General features: G+C 46.1%; 1 protein-coding gene across 1 annotated transcript; it reads left to right on the plus strand.

The window, feature by feature from the left end:
* The first annotated feature begins 828 nt into the window (after positions 1-828).
* LOC115262097 (exonuclease 3'-5' domain-containing protein 2-like) lies at positions 829-21,987 on the plus strand. The gene is made up of 4 exons (XM_062842505.1): positions 829-1,658; positions 1,760-2,235; positions 18,531-19,020; positions 21,114-21,987. The coding sequence occupies exons 1-4, from the start codon at positions 988-990 to the stop codon at positions 21,850-21,852; spliced, it is 2,376 nt and encodes a 791-aa protein (XP_062698489.1). The 5' UTR covers positions 829-987; the 3' UTR covers positions 21,853-21,987.
* The last annotated feature ends 3,345 nt before the right edge of the window (positions 21,988-25,332 follow it).

Consider the following 25,332-nt stretch of genomic DNA (forward strand, 5'->3'; position numbering starts at 1 on the left):
CATTGTTCTCGGTCCGCCAGCTGATCATGTTTACACAACAAAATCAGCTGGACATCCGATGTTTACGTTCATCGTCATTGTTCGGCAACCACCAATAGAGTTAATAAACTATAGAGGACGAATGTCGCTGCTGTTCCCTTTGTTCTCGCTCGCAAACATGTCGGGTATCTATCTGTCAAACTGCATACTTTTTCGCTTTGACACTTATAGCCCGGCCTATCTCCGCCAGCAAGAGATGTTTCGGCAGCGACGCCAGCGACATTCTTCCTCTATAGTTTATTAACTCTATTCAACCACCAGCTGATCTTGTTGCCATAACAAACTGCGCTGAATTCGCCTGAATCATGGGTCGAAAGCGAAAAGCTGTCGGAGATGACAGATTTGTACGATTTTCGGGCGATTTCAATTTCGTCACGAAAGTCTGATTATTCGTAAAAAATACAATACAATATAAAATATAAACTTACTTCTAGGTTTTCCCATCTAAACACTAGCACCATTTAAACTTTAATAAATAAATACATTCAACACAAGCGTGCGATATAGAGATGTGCCAATGCCATTTAAAACTCGATCATTTTTTTTACACGGAAACTTTACTTTTTCTAGCAAGATTTCTAGATTGATTTTAAATAAGTTAAATTTTAACTTTGCCTCCTCCACTAAATGTCAAATGTGTGTAAATATCTAAATATAAAAATTAATGTAGTGAGATGAATTCAAGATTTCAAAGGATTTCAACCTATTTCAACGAGTGGTGTCAATCAAATTAAAAATGAACACCCCTAGGAGTAGCTGTCAGCTGCGCAGATGACTGTTTATTTATTTACATTTTGATGTGCTTTTTCACCTGCCTGCTATCTACGCATATTTTTTGGAAAGTAGTTTCACCAGTTTTACTATTTCATAATTATTTGTAATTCAAAATTGTTCCCCTAATCCGGAATAGTTAGTGAATCGTGTGTTTAAAATAAATAGTGATACAACATGACTCTTACCGACCGTGAGAAAACGATCGCAACGACGGCAATTGTGGCGGCCGTCGGAGCCGGAGCGCTCTACCTGTTATTCAACCGGCGCAGGCTGGTGCGCCGTTTTACCGACCCGCTGTACAATCAATCGGTCCGCATTGTTACCAATCCGGATGATTGCAGGATGGTGATTGGGCTACTGCGGGACCATTGTCAGGAGTTCCGGGTGCTCGGGTTCGACTGCGAATGGGTCAACGAGCAGGGCAAGCGGCGTCCGGTGGCTCTGCTGCAGTTGGCTTCGCATCGGGGCCTGTGCGCACTGATCCGGCTGTGCGAAATGCAACGTATCCCATCGGAGCTGGGGGACCTGCTGAATGACCCGGCCATAGTCAAAGTGGGCGTTGGCCCTCTGGAAGATGCCAAACTGCTGAAGAGCGACTACAACCTGAAGGTGGAGAGTACTCTGGATCTGCGCCACCTGGCCGATCGCTGCGGAGTGCCGGGGCCTTACGGAATGGCAAAACTGGCCGAGAAGACGCTTGGCGTCAAGCTGGATAAACACTGGCGCATCAGGGCTTCGAACTGGGAGAATGCACAGCTCTCGGAACGGCAGATTAAGTATGCGGCCAGCGATGCCCATGTGGCGGTGGAGCTGTTTCGGACGTTCGCCAAAAAGGCTGTTCCGAGGCAAGTATCGAGTATAAAACACTAATAATTAGTAATTATTACTCTAATATTAAAGATAATCAAGAAGCTTATATTCTTCAATTTTGGATTACCATTCACAGGTCTATATTTACCAGTCAGAAAACCTGGCTCACAACGACCATCGGCGAGCTGGAATGTTTCTTCGACCAGCGGTTCCACGACAGATTCATGGGAAGTGGCGATCTGAACAACCGGGGTGGCAAAAAGAAGCTGCTGGACGTGTCCAAGCGGGCCAGCGTCGACGCCAAACGCACGATGGCGACCCGGGCCAAACCGCTGTACGACAACTGTCTGATGCAGGCGCCGGACGGCGAACTGTTGTGCACGTGCGATCGCAAGAAAGCCGAATGGTACGTCATCAAGGAGCTGGCGGATATCGTAACCGACCAGCCGACTTACACTATCCGGCTGAAGTTTGAACCGAAGGGCCGCGCGGTGGGGGAAGTCGGCCGGTACTACCAGATCGCCAAGGAGAACAAATGCGTCGTGTGCGGCGCGAAGGAATCCTACATCCGGAAGAATGTGGTGCCACGGGACTATCGGAGGCATTTTCCTTGTGAGTATTATGGTTATTGTTGAACATATTTGTCATATAGGGGAACTATATTAGTATTTTCGGCAGTTTTGTCATCAGAGAGCGTTTTCTAAAACCTGTTGAACTCTAGGTTGTGTCAAAACATTATCACTCAAACTGTTGTTCCAGGAAATTTTGACGACAGAACCCCTCATGGTGAAGAGTATTACTCGAAGAATGTCATATGGGAATCCCTGCTTGAGATTCCACCAGAAACTTCCTCGAGGATTCTACAAGAATTCCTTAATTCTTATGATTGCTTCACCACTACTGCCTGTAGATTCCTTCTGATTCCTTCTTGTGATTTCTTCAGGAAATCATCCAGAAGTTCTTTAAATAACTTCTCCAATCTGCGTTTCCTCCGAGAATTCTTTCTGGGAATCAATCCAGAAATTCGATTCATGGATTTCATCAGGATCTCCCAATATTCTAGGGATATTTTAGAAAGAACTCAAGAAATGTTCCCTGTTGATGATTTTCATATAAAAACTCCTGAAAGGTTCCAAGTAGAAATTCCTGGAAGCTTTCCTGAAGGAACTCCATCATCATCATCATCATCGGTCAGGCTAAGGCCAGGGTGGCCTCTGTTGTACATAGTAGCCGCCTCCATTCCACTCGGTCCATGGCTGTTTGTCTCCAGTTCCGCACTCTCCGTAGGGTCCGCAGATCGTCCTCCACTTGGTCGACCCACCTAGCTCGCTGCGCTCCACGTCTTCTTGTACCGGTCGGATGACTCTCGAGAACCATTTTAGTCGGGTTGCTATCCGACATCCTGATGACGTGACCCGCCCACCGTAGCCTCCCGATTTTCGCGGTATGGACGATGGTTGGTTCTCCCAGCAGTTGATGCAGCTCGTGGTTCATTCGCCTTCTCCACGTCCCGTCTTCCATCTGCACTCCGCCGTAGATGGTACGCAACACCTTCCGTTCGAAAACTCCAAGGGCGCGTTGGTCCTCTGCACGTAGGGTCCATGTTTCGTGCCCATAGAGGACGACCGGTCTAATCAACGTTTTGTAGATGGTTAACTTCGTGTTACGGCGAACTTTATTCGATCGTAGAGTTCTGCGGAGTCCAAAGTAGGCACGATTTCCTGCCACAATGCGCCTCTGAATTTCTCTGCTGGTGTCGTTGTCGGCGGTCACCAGTGAGCCCAAGTACACGAATTCTTCAACCGCCTCGATTTCATCACCGTCGATATGAATTCGGGGTGGCGGGCGCGATGATTCCTCCCTGGAGCCCTTTGCCATCATGTACTTTGTCTTCGACACATTAATGACTAATCCGATTCGCCTGGCTTCACTCTTTAGTCGGATGTACGTTTCCGCCATCGTCTCAAATTTACGAGCAATAATATCAATATCATCGGCGAAACCAAGCAGCTGAACGGACTTCGTGAAAATCGTCCCACTCGTGTTTATCCCCGCTCTTCTTATTACACACTCCAAAGCAATGTTGAACAGCAAGCACGAAAGACCATCACCTTGCCGTAACCCTCTGCGAGATTCGAAGGGACTCGAGAGTGTCCCTGATACTCGAACTACGCACATCACTCGATCCATCGTCGCCTTGATCAACCGTATCAGTTTATCCGGGAATCCGTATTCGTGCATAATCTGCGATAGCTGTTCTCGATCGATTGTATCATACGCCGATTTGAAATCGATGAACAAGTGATGTGTGGGCACGTTGTATTCGCGGCATTTCTGCAACACCTGGCGGATGGCGAACATCTGGTCCGTTGTAGCGCGTTCACCCATAAATCCAGTCTGATATTGCCCCACGAACTCTCTTGCAATCGGTGATAGACGGCGGCATAAAATTTGAGAGAGTATCTTGTAGGCAGCGCTCAGTAGTGTGATCGCGCGGTAGTTCCCGCAATCCAACTTGTCGCCCTTTTTGTAGATGGGACACACGATACCTTCCATCCATTCCTCCGGTAATACTTCCTCCTCCCAAATCTTGGTAATGACCCAGTGTAGTGCTCTCACCAGTGCTTCTCCACCGTATTTTAGAAGCTCGCTTGGTAGTTGATCTGCTCCAGCGGCTTTGTTGTTTTTCAACCGGCCAACCTCCTCCTCAATCTCTTGAAGGTCAGGGGCCGGAAGTCTTTCGTCCTGTGCACATACTCCTAGATCTGTTACCACGCCACCTTCGGTACTTGCAACGTCGCCATTGAGGTGCTCATCGTAATGCTGCCGCCACCTCTTGACCACCTCACGCTCGCTCGTGAGAATATTCCCGTGATTATCTCGGCACATGTCGGCTTGTGGCACAAAGCCTCTGCGCGAGCGGTTCTGCTTCTCGTAGAACTTTCGTGTGTCCTTAGCGCGGTACAGCTCTTCCATCGCTTCGCGATCTCGTTCTTCCTGCTGGCGCTTCTTGATCCGGAAGACTGAGTTCTGCCTGTTCCGCGCCTGTTTGTAACGTGCCTCATTCGCTCTCGTACGGTGTTGCAGCATTCTCGCCCATGCTGCATTCTTCTCGTTTTTCAACTGTTCACATTCGCCGTCGTACCAGTCGTTTCTGTGATTCGGAGTCGCGAAGCCTAGTGCTGTAGCCGAGGTACTACCTATGGCGGATCGGATGTCCCTCCAGCCATCTTCAAGTGTAGCTGCGCCAAGCTGCTCTTCCGTTGGTAGGGCCACTGCTAACTGCTGCGCGTAGTCTTGAGCCACTTCTACGTTACGAAGTTGCTCGATGTTGAGCGGCGGCGTTCGACTTCGACGCGTGGTGATAACTGTCGAAAGTTTTGAGCGCATGCATACAGCGACTAAGTAGTGATCCGAATCTATATTCGCATTGCGGTATGTGCGGACGTTGGTTATATCTGAGAAGAATTTACCGTCGATTAGAACGTGGTCGATTTGGTTTTCTGTTTGATGGTCGGGTGATCTCCAGGTGGCTTTGTGGATATCTTTGCGGGGGAAGAAGGTGCTTCGGACTACCATACCACGGGAGGCTGCAAAGTTTACGCATCGCTGGCCGTTATCATTCGATACGGCGTGCAGGCTGTTTCGCCCGATTACCGGTCTGTACATTTCCTCCCTTCCTACCTGCGCGTTCATGTCGCCGACAACGATTTTCACGTCACGCGGCGAGCAACCATCGTATGTTTGCTCTAACTGCGCGTAGAACGCTTCTTTCTAGTCATCAGGTCTCCCTTCGCGTGGGCAGTGGACGTTGATGATGCTGTAGTTGAAGAAACGGCCCTTAACTCTCAACATGCACATCCTTGCGTTGATCGGCTGCCACCCAATCACACGTTGTCGCATCTTGCCCAACACTATAAATCCTGTTCCCAGTTCATTGGTGGTGCCACAGCTTTGGTAGAAGGTAGCCGCTCGATGCCCGCTTTTCCACACTTTCTGTCCAGTCCAACAAAGTTCCTGCAACGCCACGATATCGAAGTTGCGGGGATGTAGTTCGTCGTAGATTATCCTGTCACATCCTGCGAAACCTAGTGACTTGCAATTCCATGTTCCAAGTTTCCAATCGTAGTCCTTATTTCGTCGCGTGGGTCTTTGCCGATTGTATCGAGTCGTATTTTCTCTTATGTTATTCGCAACGGGGATTTTTACGGGTGGCTTATTGGGCCTACGCCAACACTCCTGTCTCGCCGGAGGGCCATCGTGCCAGTTCTGTTTAACGTCCCAACCAACACTGGGACGACCACGCTGATGGGGCTACCACCTTGGATCTAGCTGGGCGTGGTGCAGCGTTTCTTACTCAGCCGCTGGATGCCAGAACAGACGCTGTTTGAGCCGCACCTCCTTGGTGAACATACACTCGGATCGTACCTCCTCAATCTAGCTGAAGTCAGAAGGACAACAGTGCCCAGGCTGCACTACCAGCTAAGCACACAACTCTTAGCTGGCGGTCTTTGTCATCGCTTGACCCGTGGAAGCATGAGGTAGGAACTTGTGAGGACCAGAGCTATATTGGACGCTCTCCTTATCGACTCACCGTTTTGCAGCCCCATTACGGTTTCGCCTTTCCATAAAAAGAACAATAGATGTTTTACCCGGATTAACCTAAAGGCCATATTGGCGACACCAACCCTCAACTACCTTAAGGGCGCTTTGCATCAGGTCGAAAAGGGTGCTGATGCACATACCAACTAACAATGTTATAACTATAGATAGTCGTCGGCGAAACCATAAGTAGGAAAACCGCTATTATTGAGTTGCATCAATAGCGTATCTGTTACGAGATTCCACAAAAGCGATGACAAGACTCCCCCTTGGGGGCATCCACAAACACTCAATTTCCTAATCCCTGCTAGACGCAATGTTGAGAAGAGATATCGGTTTTTGAGCATTTCTTGAATCCAATTGGAAATCATTGGAGATATACCATGACTCCTTGCGGATTCCAATATGGCATCGAAAGGCACGTTGTCAAAGGCACCCTCGATATATAAGAAAACAACCAAGCAGGAATGCTTTTGAGTGAATCCCTACTCGATATCGTAAACAACTTTATGTGAAAGAGTCACAGTGGACTTTCCAGATTGGTAAGCATGTTGGTTCACATGAAGAGGCACATTGGCCAGATGAACATCACGGATGTGATGATCGACAATGTCTTCTAAGCATTTCAGAAGAAAACAGGTCAAACTGATAGGTCTGCAACTATTCGATTGTTCAAACAACGCACGACCCACTTTCGGAATAAATTTTACGTACAGTAATATCCCGCCAGGATTCGGGAATATATCTTGTAGCAAAACTGCAAACTAGTAGTTTTTTTCAAAACATGTTTGAAATAATCAGATCCCTTCTGAAGCAAAATAGGATAAATCTCCTCTGCCCCAGGAGATTCGAAAGGAGCAAAGCTATTTAGCTCCCATTCAATCGATTCTAAAGTTATGATAACTCCGAGACGAAGCTAAAGAATCATAACTACAAGAAGGTTCATCCGAAGATGTAATATCCACACATACGGGATGTGTGTACCTACTGAATAAACATTCAAAAATTTCCTCATCAGAGGAAGTGAAATTTCCATTTAGCAAACGAAGTTCGTTCACTTCAAAATCCTTAGATTTTACAAGAATTTTGTTCAATCGACTGGCTTCACTCAGACTGGAAACATTTGTACAAAGGTTTTTCCAGCCGAATCGTTCAGCAGACCGAAGGGCTTTCTGGTAGGCCTTGTGAGCCGACCTGAAAGCCTCCGATCCAGCCGAACATCGTCTGTTGCAACTCTTTCTACATTTTTTCCTGAACTTCGCCAGATCAGAGTTCCACCAAGGGGTTCCTCTTGTGATCTTCACAGACCGTAGAGGGCATGCTTCTTCAAAAGCTTCCATGATGAAGGGCGTTGTAGTATCAACGGCATCATCTAAATCACTTGGAGTGTCAATGGATGGTGAGTATCCATGAAATTTGGTTGCAATCAAATCGGTAAAGAGATCCCAGTTGGTTGACCGGGAGTTCCTGAAACGCAAAGTTTGCGAAGTAACATTTAAATGTTCAAAAAAGATGTAGTGATAGTTAGATAAAGATTCTTCATCTGATACATCCCAATTGGTCAGCTCGTAACTAACTCTACTAGAGCAAAGCGTTATGTCTAACACTTCCTCTCTAGCAGATACCATGAAGGTTGAGCGATTGTCTATGTTAAGTAATGCAAGATCTGTACTACTTAAGTACTCCTTCAAACTGGAGCCTCCCAAGTTAATGTTTGAGCTGCCCCAGATATGGTGAGTATTAGCATCACTGCCAACAATTAGCGGAAGGCCTTTTGAAGTACAGTATGCGATGACGTGTTTGAAAGCATCCGTAGGAGATGGTTCGTCATGCGGTAAATAAACCGAGCAATAAACATATTTCACCAGGGTGCCAGGCCGCCATTTTTAAGAATCCAACATCAGTATGTAAACATTTGTGTATCCACAATGGATTCCATTGTTGATACACGATAGATGTTGGCTCCTGTCAGATGCATTAGGTGGGATTAGGGTTGCCACATACGTGACGTATTTCCTGTTGAGGTTTCCAACAGATACATCAATTGTGATAGCACATACATCTCTGTATGAGTGTAGCAACTATTGCGTTGTTGACAAGCACACATGCACAGGCTCGAGGCATGACACGCGAGTTTGCCATTTCATGTTTACTGAAAGTAGCAAACACCGGGTTCACAAGGTTTCCTAGATAGAAAATCCCCTTACGAAAGTAAGGTTCTTGGATCAAGGCCACTGGGGTATACCATTTTTCATAAGTCTGCAAAGATTGATCGTTGCTGTTCTTTTATGCAGAAGATTGATCTGAGCTATTCTAACCGTAGCCACTAACCAAACTTGGCAATATAAAACTCTTAACAATCACAGCACAATGAAGAACAGCGACAATAAAGCCAGATCGGTATCGATTTGAATGAGCCAAAGGCGAGGATACACAGAGTACACTGTGTAAATCGCATAATGCAAAACCATATAGATGACAAACTTATTAATAACATCTTCATAATCGCGCCCTTTTTTAGCCTCAATTTTGAAACTAACGAAGGGCAGCTGATTGTCTCGGAGAAACACAAGGTCCACCGCGCTATTGCTCCGGTTAGCGCAGTAAGAGCAAAATACTGTGGAGGGTGCCCTGGTACTCCACAGGCTCCGTTTGCGATTAGGTTACGGTAAGCATAAAGCCGCATAACGCCTTGAATTAGGGGTCACCTGATTAGTGGACTCCTACCACAGGAACAGGCGGTTCGTAGTGTTATTTTTTTTTTTTTTTTTTTTTTTTTAATTTTCTTTATTTGGAGTAGGGAAAAACCCCTGGGAGCGGAATTCCTTTAATTAATTGGATCACTTCTCCAAGAGGCACAAAACCTACTCTTCTTTTCAAATTTTTGTACAATTCAGGTACACTTCCAGTGAGAAATAATTCTCTTTTAAGGAAGTGTGTCTTAAATCTAGCTTATATTACAGTTATTACATTTCATGTAAAATTCATTATAGCAATCATTTGACAAACAGCAGTTAAAAAAAGTGATAATAAGGAAATACTCAAATCAGGCAGCTGGTTGAAGTACGGCAGATCACCGGCGATGTATTAAGTCTTGACAGTAGGGCCGGATTGCTGATGTAGATGGGTGGCCTCTGTTACCTGTGAGAATAGCTGAATCCCCTTCGAACGGCTGGATGTAGTGAGAGGTAGATCATCGGCGACGTACATGGACTTCGGGTTGGCAATCGAACCAGATTTGCAGTGTAGATTTTTATGCTGGTACAAGAAAAAATGTTTTTTAATGGGCGCAGTATCGCTGGCTTCGGCCAGACATATACCAGGTCATGTTACCTTAGAGAATAACTGGCGGTTCTTCCTGGCCGAGCAGCTGGATGAAGCAGGAGGCAGATCATCGGTGATGTACGGAGGCTTGGCATACGGAGCGAATTGGCGATGGACATTCCCAGGCTTAGGGAAAAACTAGCTGTTCCTGACCGAGCAGCTGGATGCAGTAGAAGGCAGATCATCGGCGATGTACGGAGGCTTGGCATACGGAGCGGATTGGCGATGGACATTCCCAGGCTGACACAATAGATAAGGCTTTTTAATGGGTGCAGTACCGCTGGCTTCGGCCAGACATATACCAGGCTCTGTTACCTTAGAGAATAACTGGCGGTTCCTCCTGACCGAGCAGCTGGAAGCAGTAGAAGGCAGATCATCGGCGATGTACGGAGGCTTGGCATACGGAGCGGATTGGCGACGGACATTCTTAGGCTTAGAGAATAACTGGCGGTTCCTCCTGACCGAGCAGCTGGATGCAATAGAAGGCAGATCATCGGCGATGTACGGAGGCTTGGCATACGGAGCGTATTGGCGATGGACATTCCCAGGCTTAGGGAAAAACTAGCTGTTCCTGACCGAGCAGCTGGATGCAGTAGAAGGCAGATCATCGGCGATGTACGGAGGCTTGGCATACGGAGCGGATTGGCGATGGACATTCCCAGGCTGACACAATAGATAAGGCTTCTTAATGGGTGCAGTACCGCTGGCTTCGGCCAGACATATACCAGGCTCTGTTACCTTAGAGAATAACTGGCGGTTCCTCCTGACCGAGCAGCTGGAAGCAGTAGAAGGCAGATCATCGGCGATGTACGGAGGCTTGGCATACGGAGCGGATTGGCGACGGACATTCTTAGGCTGACACAATAGATAAGGCTTTTTAATGGGTGCAGTACCGCTGGCTTCGGCCAGACATATACCAGGCTCTGTTACCTTAGAGAATAACTGGCGGTTCCTCCTGACCGAGCAGCTGGAAGCAGTAGAAGGCAGATCATCGGCGATGTACGGAGGCTTGGCATACGGAGCGGATTGGCGACGAACATTCTTAGGCTGACACAATAGATAAGGCTTTTTAATGGGTGCAGTACCGCTGGCTTCGGCCAGACATATACCAGGCTCTGTTACCTTAGAGAATAACTGGCGGTTCCTCCTGACCGAGCAGCTGGAAGCAGTAGAAGGCAGATCATCGGCGATGTACGGAGGCTTGGCATACGGAGCGGATTGGCGACGGACATTCTCAGGCTGACACAATAGATAAGGCTTCTTAATGGGTGCAGTACCGCTGGCTTCGGCCAGACATATACCAGGCTCTGTTACCTTAGAGAATAACTGGCGGTTCCTCCTGACCGAGCAGCTGGATGCAGTAGAAGGCAGATCATCGGCGATGTACGGAGGCTTGGCATACGGAGCGGATTGGCGACGGACATTCTCAGGCTTAGAGAATAACTGGCGGTTCCTCCTGACCGAGCAGCTGGATGCAGTAGAAGGCAGATCATCGGCGATGTACGGAGGCTTGGCATACGGAGCGTATTGGGGATGGACATTCCCAGGCTGACACAAAGATAAGGCTTTTTAATAAGTGCAGTACCGCTGGCTTCGGCCAGACATATACCAGGCTCTGTTACCTTAGAGAATAACTGGCAGTTCCTCCTGGCTGAGCAGCTGGATGCGGTGGGAGGCAGATCATTTGCGATGTACAGCATTTAGGTCAAGTAGGTTCCGATCTTATCTCGAATCAATTTTAGCACATTCTTTTTGTAACGTGGCATGTTTCTCTCATCCTTTATGTGCAGAGGCAGTGCATTATACTGGCAGGCTCCATAGTATAAGAAACATTTTTTCCCAGCTTCCGTTCTAGGACGACTGATGGCCAAAACAGCCTGACTTCTCAGTGCATATCTACTTGAAGTTTGTTGTAAAGGTTGGTTGTGTAGAGTGCGAGGATTTGTCAGAATATTGTGCATTTGTACTAGACACTCTTTCTCTCGGAGACCAGCAATTGGTATGATTGATTCCGCAGATTCTTTGAACAATCTTATAGTTGGGTATTGTTGTGGATCGGAGGGTTTCAGGGCAGGCAAAACACTTCTTTTAGCAGTTCTTTACAGACGCAGCTCAAAGCTGTAATTTATTTAAGATAACATTAGTTTGGTTCCAATTCAAAGTTCTATAGAATGACAAACTTACATTCAGTGATCTCCTGCACGACTTAAGAAACCTCGATTTCCAACAATTCAGGTTGATTTCACCTTAACCTATCAAATGCATGTATGTTTAGGAACAAATTCATGTATATAACTTTAAGCTAAATCTTAACTAGGATCTTCAAATTTAGGTAGGTTTTAAAGAGTTAGTTTTTTAATTTAGGTTATCAAATTTTAGTAAGGAATAAACTCACGGTTGAACTATACGTGTCTTCACTACACTTAGCACGTTTTCTCAGTCCGGCTTCGTCGGCAAATTTCAGCTGCTGAAGAAAGGCGTAAACTTCACAGCCTATGAATGCAACTGGATCGCTGCAGTAAAATCGGTGAAAGGATCAACATATAATCAGGCTAAGATGAAGCTTACCGTGCAGCTCAATCAACGAACTCTTATTTCATCCAAACCACCGGAGTGGAGCTACGTGCAAGAGCAGATTTAATGATTTTTACGGCCTACTTTGGCAAATTATACGGCAATGCAGAACCTCAACAATGCTTCGGTTTACGTTATTGTAGTTCAGGTGTTGACTTCTTTCTATTGTCGCGATGACGGATACTTTCAGGGGAGCGCTCGGAATTCACTCCACTACAATCAGTGTTGGAAGATTGCCGGTTTTTAACATCCCCCCTCCCGTGTAGTTCCGGGGGTCCTTGTTTCTGATCATCGCGAACTTCCAGTAACGCCAGCTTCACTATCGGCCGTTTCAAGATCCCGTCAGCGGTGCGTATCACTGCGCTTCGAGCCTGGCCATCCCTGCCGCGCATGACTTCGACGACACGTCCTCGCTGCCATCCATTCCGCTTGTTTTCTTCGACAATAACGACTAAATCTCCGACTTCCATAGGCTTCGCAGGCTCGAACCACTTAGTCCGTCTAGTGAGCGTCGGTAGATACTCACGGACCCAGCGTTTCCAAAACAAATCTGATAGATACTGGGCTAGCTTCCAGCTGTCCCGTAGCGTGGCACCGTCAGCCACCAGTGAAGTCCGCGGTTGCACCACACCACTTGATCCGTACAGCAGAAAATGGTTCGGTGTTAATGCCTCTTGGTTTTCGGTGTCAAGTGGTATGTAGGTCAGCGGCCGTGAGTTCACAATCGCTTCGGCTTCCAACACTACAGTCTCCAGAACCTCGTCGCTTGGATGACGAGGGTGTTCTGAGATGGCTCCCATAGCTGCTTTCACAGAACGCACCATCCGTTCCCAACAGCCCCCCATGTGAGGTGCAGAGGGGGGATTGAAGTGCCAACTCGTCCTGGCATTGGTGAAGGTCACAGCGCAGTGCTCGTGAATGGCTTCCATCTGGTCCGTCAAAAGGTTGTTAGCTCCGCGAAAACAGGTTCCGTTATCTGAGTAAAGGTCTGACGGGAATCCTCTGCGCGCAACGAATCGGCGGATTGCCATCACACAGGACTGTGTTGAAAGGCTGTACACTATCTCTAGGTGTACCGCTCGTGTAGTAAGACACGTGAAGAGTGCCACCCAGCGTTTTACTAAACTACGTCCCTGCTTAACCAGGATCGGGCCGAAGTAGTCGACGCCGGTGTGGCTGAACGCCCGGATGTGGGGTGTCAACCGAACCTTCGGAAGTGGTGCCATAATCGGTGGTCGTGGGGCTGACTTCCGAAGCCTGCAGCTCTGGCAGCTCCGGGCGACACGTTGTATCAGCGGGCGCAACTTCGGAATTCGAAACTGCTGACGTATCTCGTTGAACACCGTTTCACGGTTCTGATGTTTGAATCGTCGGTGATAACTATCGACCAAAAGAGCGGTCAGATAGTGATCTTTCGGCAAGATGATTGGATATTTCATTCCAAAGGGTGCGGTGGGAGCAGCACCAATTCTACTATTCATCCTTATCACGCCCACATCATCCATAAACGGCGACTGTTCATACAATGGACTGCTCTTCTCGATTCGTTTTTGCTCCTCCTCAGGGTTCTCCTTGTTGAACTCCAGCACACAGTATTCGTCGGGGAATGATTCACACTGCACCTGTCGCCACAGCAAGTTTTCAGCCTGCAGCAACTCCTCGCTGGTCAGCGGTCCCGATTTGCTTCGTGTCCGGAACAACTTCACAGCGCGTAGCAAATATGCCGTCGTGCGTAACAGGCGGTTCCAATTTGAGAATCGACTCACGTCAATCAAAGGTTGCGGCATGTCTCGATGATGCTGAAATCTGGTACGTAGCTCCTCATCGGTCGTCCATTGTTTCACCGGCTGCTCTGGCCATTCGTTCTCCGGCAAGAAGAGATAATCCGGACCCGTATACCAGCGACTGCTTGCACTGAAGCTAGGTCCAACTCCCCACTTCGTGGCGTCGTCAGCCACGTTCTGTTTCGAGGGGACGTAGTGCCACTCATCGATGGTAGAAGAATTCAGAATCTCGCCGACACGAAATCCTACGTATGGATGATAGCGCCGACTATCTGAGCGAACCCAAGAGAGACATGTTCTGGAATCTGTCCAAATGTACCGCTTTTCTTAGGGCAGCTCCAATGCACTACAGATGTTGTTCAGCAACCGGCTACCAATCAAACCGGCTTGCAGCTCTAAACGAGGGATGGAGAGCGGTTTAAGCGGCGCCACCTTTGTCTTCGCTGCAACTAATACGCATCTCACTTCCCTATCGTAGACGATACGCAGATATGCTACACAAGCATACGCTAGTTCGCTGGCATCGACGAACACATGAAGTTGTATCCTGCTGTGCCTGCTGTGCAGCTTACTGTTTGCCATACCGAAGAAACAGCGGGGAACCTCTACTTCGCCCAATTCTTTCAGAAGACGTGTCCAATCGTTCCACAGATCGTGTAGCTCATCCGCAATTTTTTCGTCCCAGTCTGTGCCAGTTCTCCAAATATGCTGCATGAGGATCTTGCCGTGGATGATGAAGTGGGCGATGAACCCGTAAGGGTCAAATAACGACATAACGAGCCTCAACACCTGCCGTTTCGTGGGCGTGTCTCCTACTGCCAGTAGCTTCGTAAGATCATCTTTCAGAGTGGTATCGAAGGTAAACACGTCAACTGTTGATTTCCACACCATTCCCAGAACACGCTCCGTATCCGGAGGTTTATCCAGAACCATTGATTTATCATTCACGTTCTCGGCCTCGCCCAGACGCTGTAATACTTCAGACGAATTTGATGAGAAGTTCCGGATGTCGAAACCACCTTGAGCGTGAACGAACTTTACGTCTTTCACCAATTCGACCGCTTCGTCGATCGTATCTACACTGTCAAGGTAGTCGTCAACGTAATGTGCATTGATTATCGCCTCTGCAGCTCTCGGGAATTGCGATGCGAAGTCCTGGGCGTTGGTGTTCTTCACGAACTGTGCGGAGCATGGCGAGCACGTCGCACCGAACGTTGCTACGTCCATGACGAAGACCTGAGGGGGCTGATCTGGATGATTTCGATAGAGAAATCGCTGCGACTGCTTGTCTTGTGGGATGATCCTAACTTGGTGGAACATTTCCCGTATGTCTCCACACACGGCAACTGATCGCTGACGGAACCGTAGCAGAACTGTGAACAGCGACGTCAGCATGTCTGGCCCTTTGATGAGCATGTCATTGAACGAAACGCCATTGACCCGGGCTGCTGCGTCCCAAATCAGACGAATTTTCTCCGGCTTCTTCGGGTTCCTCACAATGCTAAGCGGTAGGTACCACACACGGTCTAGATTTGTTGCCTCAACTTCCTCTTGTGTTATTCGGTGGGCGTATCCCTTGAACTCGTACTCCGCTATCTGATCGTCCACTCGTTCTTTGAGACCTGGTTCTTTGGCCAGCCGCTTCTCCAATGATTGCATCCTTCGCACTGCAAGTGGATAGCTGTTTGGGAACGACGGTCGGTCATACTTCCACAGGAGCCCAGTTTCGAAGCAACCGTTGACTCTTCTCGTTGTTCTCTCCAGAATTTTGCGGGCCCGTTTATCCTCTTCCGACTCTAACGGAGTAGCCACCGCTGCCTCCTCGATGCTGAAGTACTGCTTCATCAGCTCATGCAACTCACGATTCCCATGTTCCTCTAAATGCACATGCAGCCGCGTTACAGCATCGCTACCGTCGACCTGTTTACCGTACACGCACCAGCCAAGCCGCGTCTTTGCCGCAACTGGTTCGTTGGCTCTGCCTTCTCGCACCTTTAGAGTAGTAAGCATCCGTGCGTGTTCGATACCAATGATGATTCTCGGTACTGCTTCTGAGTAACTATGAAGCGGTAGTCCTCTTAGATGTGGGTAGATCGTTTGAAGCTCGGTATATTGGAACGATTGACCTTGTAGTTTCAACTTCTGCACCGTACGTACGTTGCTCAGCTGGTATTGACTCTTGAGTCCAGTTCCCGAGATAGCCACTGAGATTCGTTGTGATCCCTTCTCTTCCCGAGATATGTTCCCGGTCCAGGAAAGCCAGAGGGATTCTTCGGGGCCGACAATGCCCAACTCCTGTGCTAGTCCGGCTTCCATCAACGTAGACTCACTTCCATCGTCTAGAAATGCGAAAGTTTCGACCTTTCTTCCGTTCGCTTCAAGCGTTACTGGTAGATAGCGAAACAGTGAGAATTTCGTCGCAGAATGATGATTCTGTCGCGCGATGTTTTCGCTGGGCTTCGGATGAGCAGCGGCTGACTCCGTCGCTGCCCGTGAGTGTAGCAAAGCATTGTGACGAAAACGGCAACCATCTACGCCACACTCCTTGCTCGAACGGCATGGCCACTTGCGATGCGGAATCAAGCATGTTCGGCACAGCCCCTTCAATCGTATCGCCTTCCATCTCCCATCCAGATCCAATGCCTGGAACTGAGGGCATCGTGCTACACCTTCGTGACCGTCGTCCGAACAGTAAGGGCACGATCTCTTTGCAATTTCCGGTTCTTTCGTCATCGTTGCTGCTGATTGGCCGTTATCAGCCTCCGTGTGGACGTATAGATTCTGCTTCTCTCGTCCTGTATTGACAGACTTGCCCTGTTGCATTGAAGCATCTCTGGGCATCGTAACATCTGTCGCTGTCTTCACTAACTCTGACATGAAATCACCGAACGTCGCCAGGTTGACGTCCGGGATTGAGCGTTTGTACCAAGACCACTGCATTCGCATTTGTGGTGGCAGCCTCTCCACCAGCTCGTGCACCAACATTGGATTGCGCAAATGCTCCACCAGATCTGCAACATGCATGTGATCGACAAGATTACGTACGGCCATCCCGTAGTTGATGATTGACTGCAAATTCTCAGTTTTCGGTGACGGTACATTTCGCAAATTTTGCAGCAGGGAGTGGATCAGGATTTCTGGTCGTCCATACAGCATCCGTAGTGTCTCCATCACGTGTGGTACTGACTGTGGCAACAGCAGACGGCTCTTAACCGAATCTAGCGCATGTCCCTTCAAGCAACGTTGTAGCCTAGCCAGATTCTCCACATCCGTGAATCCACAAGCCGCCGTTGAGTTGTAAAACGAACTGGAGAACAACGGCCAGTCTTGTGGGTCGCCAGTAAACGTCGGTAATTCGCGCGGCATTACTTGCCGTGCCGCCATTTGTGCGCCGGATGGTGCTTGTTGGAGAGGCACATTGAACTGCTGTGCACCGGATGGTGCCGGAAGAAATGACACATTCGGCTGCTGCACACCAGTTGACGCAGATTGAACCGGCTCATTCTGCTGCTGCACGCCGGATGGCACGGGGTACCGTGATCTACTGACCTGATGCTCATCCGAATTGCTCACGTTTGCTTCTGTAACCACGGGATTGGAGCTGCCATCCATTCGTTGACCAAACTGTGCTTGTACGTACAACCCTGTTGAACGCGCTGGTACAACTGGAAAAGTCTGAAGTTCGTTCCACTGACCTGGGCAAGGCACTCCCGACTTCAACAAGGAACTCGTTGTCACTACACTTGGCGTAAGCCCGAACGATTGGGCTGGCACTGACACAAACGGTGAACTGGATGGATTGACTGGTGCTGTCTGTCCGGTTGACATACTTTCATACCCAGAAGCAAATGTGAATTTTGAACCAGTAGCATATATGCCCACCGATCCGCAACAGGTATAGAAGAGGACGATTATACACAACTTTCAAACAACGGTTTTGAGTAGATTGCAATGATCTCAAGGAAGTTTTTGACGCAGCTCCCCAAATGGAGACCAAGTATTGGAGCTTGGATTGTACAAATGCATAGTACATTGTCAGTCGTTCCTTCCTGGGCATATATTGAGATATCTTACGTAAAACTCCTCAGAAAACACTTATTTCTCGCTGCAGCTTGAAAATATGTTCATGCCAATGTAGGTTTGGATCAAAAGTAAGCCCAAGATACTTGAAAGAGTAGACTTTATCGATTTTTGTTGAATTTACAATCAAGTCCGCATGCCTAGGAATTCTAAGACGAGGCGAGTGGAACAGCATGAATTTAGTTTTCGAGAGATTCAATGACAGCATGTTTTCATCGAAATATTGTTGAAGAATCGCCAGATCCTCCTTCATTTGTAGAATTATCAAATTTGCATTAGACTTCTGATAGGAGAGAGACGTGTCGTCAGCAAACAATCGAGGGTGTCCATTCAATTTCAAATTTGCCAGATCATTTATATATTCTTAGTTAGTTGTTATGAGCTGAGCACTTATATTTCAGTATTTCTGTAGAGGGTCCACTATATTCACAGGGGTCCATGATAGGCTACGGCTCACTCCCTATATTGCTTCAAGAAGAACAATCAGCTACAATGGCCACTGAGCCTTCCTACTCACGTTTTCGTTCTGTGTTTTATTTCCAGTGATAATGAAGGAGCACATCTCGCATGACGTTCTGCTCCTTTGTGCAACTTGCCACCGCACCAGCAACATGCACGACGATAACATGCGCCTCAGCTTGTCCTCACGATGCTCCGCCCCCTTCGGTACGCAGGACAACCCGAAGCAAGTGCGCGTGGAAAACATGTCGGACCTGAGGAAAGCAGCCCGAGCCCTGGTCTATTGTGCGGACAAGATTCCCGAAGAGCGCCAGAAGGGTCTCCGGAAGAAGATCCAGAAACTGCTGCCCAAGGATACCGAGCTGAGCGCAGAACTGCTGGAACACTACGCCAACGTCAACGTGGCCATTCCGAACGAAGACTACTGCGCCCATGGGGAAAAAGTGGTTGAGTACTTTAAGCAAAGTGCCGGAGGATTGAGCGAGTTGGAGAAGATGTGGCGAGAACACTTCCTGCAGACCATGAAACCCAAGTATCTGCCGGATTTGTGGTCCGTTGAGCATAACTATAAGAGGTAGGTTACGTTTTGTATAAATACTGTGTTGCTTGCTTGATACTAATCTACAATTACCACTATGGTAATAACTTGTCAGATGTTTTCCTGTGAAATTTCCGTTCGAAAACAGTAATATATAATGCTGGTTAGTTATGGAAATTTGTCGTCGAATAACAATTCTGACTAGGGGCATTGAAATAACAAAATCATATTTCCCATCCCTGCTCAGGAATCTTTAATTCTTCCGAGAATTACTACAATACCTGCGGAAACTGCTTCAAGATTCCTCCAAGAGTTTTGGAACGCTCATTGACTTTTGTGACTTCCTACCAGGAATGGAACATGTCACGAAATATCATGGAAAAAATGTCATGACATTTTTCTGTTCCTCATTTTTTTCGGTTCGTTCAATATACTTGTAAACATCAAAAATCAAAAAACTTTGGTGCTGTTCACAAACTACGTAGATTCATCGAATGGGTGTTATCAGTTTCATACCTTTTAATTCCGCCCTAATTGCTTATCCTTTGACAGATACGCGTATTTCGACTACTACTTGTAATCTTCCTCAGTGGCACGAAACTGATTACACTCATTCGAAGAGGGCATTCTGCTGAGAGGGTTCGAAAAGTCGGTACAAGATCATACGTACACTCCCGTTCAAAAGTTTGGGGTCACCCCCTCAAAAACATGTCATTTTTTTAGGCCCATATCTCCGCTAATTTGCGTCCGATTTCAAAACCCTAGGTTTCATTCAAAAGATAATAAGTCAAAGAAACTTTGATCATGATTTAAAAGAAACTTTTTCAAAAAATTGTGTATGTAAACTTAACCCAAAGTTGCCAAATTTTTTAAAAAAATAATATAAACTTACGGCAGTGTCGCTGGAAGTTGGGTCGACCAAATTTTAAGATGAGTGCGGTAATATGACCCATTTTCTATTAGATTTCAACTGCTTTTTACAGAACTTAGCTAAAAAATCTAGAAAAAAAGTTATTAAGTAAATTATTCCTTGATGTCATCGACCAAAAGTTTGGGGTCACCCCTCAAAATGCTGTATCGGCCAAAAGTTTGGGGTCACTATCGTAAAACATGGAAAAGTGATTTGTTGATATCTTTGTCATCTTTCATTCAATTTTAATTCTTCTTAGCTTATTTGAAACGAAATGAATGATACTTACTGCATAGACATTGAATCACACATATTTGTTGAAATTTACATACTAAAACTTAACGTAAAGTTGCCTCATTTTTTGAAGCGTGGTAAAATGTGCTAACTTTACATAACATTTTTATATACAAAAATTGTTAAATACGTTAAGTTGAAGACATCAAACGTAAATTTAGTTAATTATCTTTGAAATGAGCCAAAAATAATTTAAATTGAACTATAGATGACGAAGATATCACCAAATCACTTTTCCATGTTTTACGAAAGTGACCCCAAACTTTTGGCCGATACAGCATATTGAGGGGTGACCCCAAACTTTTGGTCGATGATATCAAGGATTAATTTACTTAATAACTTTTTTTTCTAGATTTTTTAGCTAAGTTCTGTAAAAAGCAGTTGAAAGCTAATAGAAAATGGGTCATATTACCGCTCTCATCTTAAAATTTGGTCGACCCAACTTCCAGCGACACTGCCGTAAGTTTATATTCATTTTTTAGAAAATTTGGCAACTTTGGGTTAAGTTTACATACAAAATTTTTTGAAAAAGTTTCTTTTAAATCATGTTCAAAGTTTCTTTGACTTATTATCTTTTGAATGAAACCTAAGGTTTTGAAATCGGACGCAAATTAGCGGAGATATGGGCCTAAAAAAATGACATGTTTTTGAGGGGGTGACCCCAAACTTTTGAACGGGAGTGTAGATTCATTTGGGGCCATCTCAGAACCCTACTCATCACTCGTGGACTTTTGTCCATACAAAATTCCCTGCCTTCCAGCAAAATTATTATAGATCCTTGCAAGGGGTCATATGGCTGAAGGCAAACACTTGAGTATTCAGCAAGATCTACGTCTGGGTTCGATTCCCGGTCGATTAAGAAACATATTGATATAGGATACGTTTATTCATTGGCCCTTATAAATTCCACCATATCGTTCTCTAGGTTGGAAATCCGTGCCGATGAAGGCCGCGTTGATGATGAGGACTTGCTGATAGCTGGCGTTCCGCTTCCATCGAACAGGAATTCATCAGCGGAAAACACAAGCAACAGTGACTCCACCAGCACCAATACTCAAAGTAACGGTCACAGTGGCGACACCTATAGTTACAGTAGCTACAGCTACAGCCAGGAACTTTCCGTTTCGTCGTTGTCCAACAATAATGGTAACGATGGCCACGATAGCACTACCAGAGACGTTTCGTCCTACCCGGATGAAGAAGTTATTGAAACAGACCAGACTGCCTTCTACTCCGATCGGGATGAGTCGGAAACGATGTTCGGCTCGATCGAAGGTTCCACATCGGCTGCCAGTTCCACCACCCTCGGAAGAACGTTCCGAACAGTTCAAACAACTGCACTGCTCACCAACAACGGAAACGATGATAATGATCAACCGACAACGAGCTCCACGAATGGTGGAGACATCCAGAACGACGCCGACGATGACGATGATGAGAGCGAACAGGCCACCGGAAAGGAGTTTGCCTCGATCGAAACGCACAGCTACGACTCGGACGATTCGGATTCGACCCTGTCGCAGCCGTCGATGACGCTGCTCAACTCGACGGACGACTGGGATGCCGAAGCGAATGAACCCAGTGTCAATGGGAACGTCCCGCTGGGGGTTTCCTTCACCGACAGCAGCAACCGTCAAGGTAAGTTCGATCAACGCAGGATGTGAACAGTTTACGAGGAATTTCTACCAATACTTAACCTAAATATCGTGTTAAAAGTTTGTTTTTGAAAAAGCAATTTTATTCTAGTTATTGCATTCATCGATCCTTAATCTAAGAAATGCATTTATTACCCCCATCACGAGCTTGCTTTCAATGGTACGACCTGGTTAAATTGAAGAAGCCTTTGTCAATAGCCCCAAATATCACAGAAGGGCCTGCGCTTTCAAATGGTTAATGGAAACGTTTGAATCGCCCTCTTTTTTCACTCTTTTCCCTATTTCTGATCTTCAAGAAATGCATTGAGAGTGTTTTTACTGTGCAACCCTGAAGAAATCTATAGACAAAGTCCGGAGGAATCCAGTAGTAATCTTTGAACAAACGTCGGGAGAAACTTCGAGGCTTATGAAGCATGCCAGGTAGAATGCTGAAATAATTTCTGCAAAAAACGTACGAAAACCCTGTAAACTTCTGGGGTGGATTGCAATTGCAATTTAGGAATATGCGTTCTAAATTCAAGGATTCATAATATTTGGTCGTCGGTACTGGTGTCTTGGTGACTGTGGTGGGTTGTGTGCTTCGCTTCTTGACAGTTGAACTAGAAGTCCCTGAATCCTGTCCTTAGCCTACTTGATGACGCTCAACTACCACATCTCCTTTTCTTTATAATGCTAATATGAAATCAAATGGCCAGATATTGTCCATGAGTGTCCTTATTTTATCGTGCCCTCACCGACCAACCCGGGGTTGTCCGTGAGGGTCTTTATTCTGTCATGCCCTCACCGACCAACCCGGGGTTGTCCGTGAGGGACTTTATTCTATCATGCCCTCACCGACCAACCCGAGGTTGTCCGTGAGGGGCTTTATTATGTCGTGCCCTCACCGACCAACCCGGGGTTGTCTGTGAGGGACTTTGTTTAGGATCCACCGGATGTGAACTTGCAGCTTCGAATTTCATTGATAAATCTTGAAGCGGTAGGAGGTCTTGTACGGATGGATTCACTCATGGGCTAGCTGGTGGAACTTGCATGCCGAACCAGGTGGATGAGGATGTCAGTCTTTTCTTCACATTTTCGTATAAAGCGTCCTCGTCTTGATGCGGGTTTTCACCATCTTCAATTTGTTTTATTCTTCTTCAGGCATTTTCTCCAAAATCCCATCCTCGTCAGCCATTTGTGGTGGGTTGCGTGCTTCGCTTCTTGACAGTTGAACTAGAAGTGTCCTGAATCCTGTCCTTAGCCTACTTGATGACGCTCAACTACCACAGTGACTAACAGTATTTTGAATAAAACTATGTTATTCAACTTTACTTTTCAGATAGTTAAAATCTTCGCCATCCGAAGTGAACTTAGTGCATTCATTCATTACTTTAACATCTTTACAACCTCGTCCTACACTCGCCAAATCACTCTCGACTTGTTCAGTCCACATTGTCTGCGGTGTGCTCTACGTTGTCTTGTACCATCTGGATTTTTTTACAAACACAATCTTTGCAGTCAGAAGTGTTATCCGTCATTCTTGTAGCATGCTCTGCCCACCGTATCCTTCTGGGTTCACCGTATAGCGCAGCGCTGCTCGTGGTTCATTCTTTGTCGAATACTCTGAATGCTTGCTGGTTCTCCTCGAGTTTGACCCATGTCTCGTGTCCGTAGAAAACCACTGTTATTATAAGCGTGTTGTACATAGTACATTTAGTGCGGAAGTGAATCTCGCATTTAGCATTGGTTTCGTTTCCATGAAAATGTAAAAATTCTTCCAGATGATTAGTCGAAGAGCAATCAAAATCAAGAAGGAGTTTGAATAACCGCGCTAGAAGATCAAGGGGTCTTTAGTTAGTCTAGTGGTTAAGGCTATGGATCGCCAATCTGGAGACGGCCCGTTCTGGTCGGGAAAATTTGCTCTACTCCCTGGGCATAGTGTATCATTGTGCTTGCCACACAATGTACAAATTCATGCAATGGCAGGCAAGGGAAGCCCTTCAAATTTCAATTAATAACTGTGGAAGTGTTCTAAGAACGCTAAGTTGAAGATCGGCAGGCCAAGTTCCAATGCGAACGTTGAGTTGTAAAGAAGAAGAAAAAACTAGAAGAACTCCTAGATCTAGCAGCTGTTCCCGGCAAGCCAACGATTCCGATAAAATGCTGCAAATTCCATGTGGACGCGGATTGATGTGGAAGTTAAAATCCTACTAGAAACTCCACTAAAAGGTTTTTTCCACAAATTCCGTCAGGGTTTAATTGTGGAACTTCCTCTTGGAGTGCCTCCACGATTCGTAAGATTCCTTCCGTCATTTTTCTTGGTATTCCTTGTTAAATTCCTCTCGGAAATTCTTCCGGACTCCTACCACATTTTTTTTCCAAGATTCGAGAAATTCTTTCTGGGATCTTCCAGAGTTCCTGGAACTCCGACTGATTTCTCATGGAGCTTTTCACGGGGAGAATTTTTTCCATATGTTTTCTCAGTATTGCTCCCAGAGTTCCTTGTGCCCTTGTGGGATTTTTCCCGGAGTTCATCCAGTGTTTTGCCCAAATCTCCACAAGAGTTTTTCTGAGGATATATAGCAGATATTGTCGCGAATTTTCTCCTGGAGTTTTTCTCGAGTTCCTCTCCGATTTTCCGCATTTTATTCCGGTGTTCCTCTTGGGACTTCCCCAAAAGATGTACCCAGAATTTTCCCCAGAGATGCTACACAGGATTCTTATTCGTGGGATTTCTAATAGAGATTTCTTAAAGTTTCTTGCGGGATTTGGTTCGTAGTGTCACAAGAGATTCCTCTTGTTGAAATTCATTCATTCTTCACAATAAAGAAATTCTACCTAGGTAGACAGCTGTTGTAAATGATTGAAGCAAACTAAACAAAACTTGTAAGAGTACTGATGATATACTACGTTACTCTGTTTTACAGGTCTAAATTACTCATTTACTTAGGATGTCCATTATGCCCTAACTCCCCCAAAACAAATGTTTAACACAATTGTTTCATAACATGAAATTTTAAGAGCATTGCATACTTTTAGGCGTTAATCCGTGTATGAAGGTTTTTCTTTCTAATTTACAAAAACACACTTCGCTAAGATATCTAACAGACGTTCGCTTGCCGCATCGACTATATAGGCCCTTGATTATTTATTGTCTGACAGCCATTTTTAAACTTGCCCAAACAAATTTCTGTGGTACACTTAGGTAGTTCTCGTACAAGTGAGTTTTTAATTAAGAAAAAATCAATGATTTTCTATTTTTAAACGAAAGAGCACCTTTTTCTGAGCTGCTATGATTTTTTTCAGATTTTTAGAACTTCATTTTGGTATCTAAAATCAATTTCAAAGAAATTTTTTGAAATCACCTTTTGACAGCTGGGCAACTGCTTGACAGCTCCGCTCAGTGCAAAATGCAACGAGGGGTGATTCGACAAATCGCTCCCATCAAATTTCAAATTGATTTTTAAATAGGTTCCCGGGCACCAAAATTGATGAAAATTTGGATTTCGG

Source organism: Aedes albopictus, chromosome 3, assembly GCF_035046485.1.
Source record: "Aedes albopictus strain Foshan chromosome 3, AalbF5, whole genome shotgun sequence".
Taxonomy (NCBI): Eukaryota; Metazoa; Arthropoda; class Insecta; order Diptera; family Culicidae; genus Aedes; species Aedes albopictus.

What these genes read in the sequence shown, in the direction of transcription:
- LOC115262097 (XM_062842505.1), top strand. Translation starts at nt 988, where the DNA reads ATGACTCTTACCGACCGTGAGAAAACGATCGCAACGACGGCAATTGTG. An exon ending in CTATCGGAGGCATTTTCCTT is followed by an intron (nt 2,236 to 18,530) that starts GTGAGTATTATG and finishes TTTTATTTCCAG; the next exon opens with TGATAATGAAGGAGCACATC. An exon ending in GTTGAGCATAACTATAAGAG is followed by an intron (nt 19,021 to 21,113) that starts GTAGGTTACGTT and finishes ATCGTTCTCTAG; the next exon opens with GTTGGAAATCCGTGCCGATG.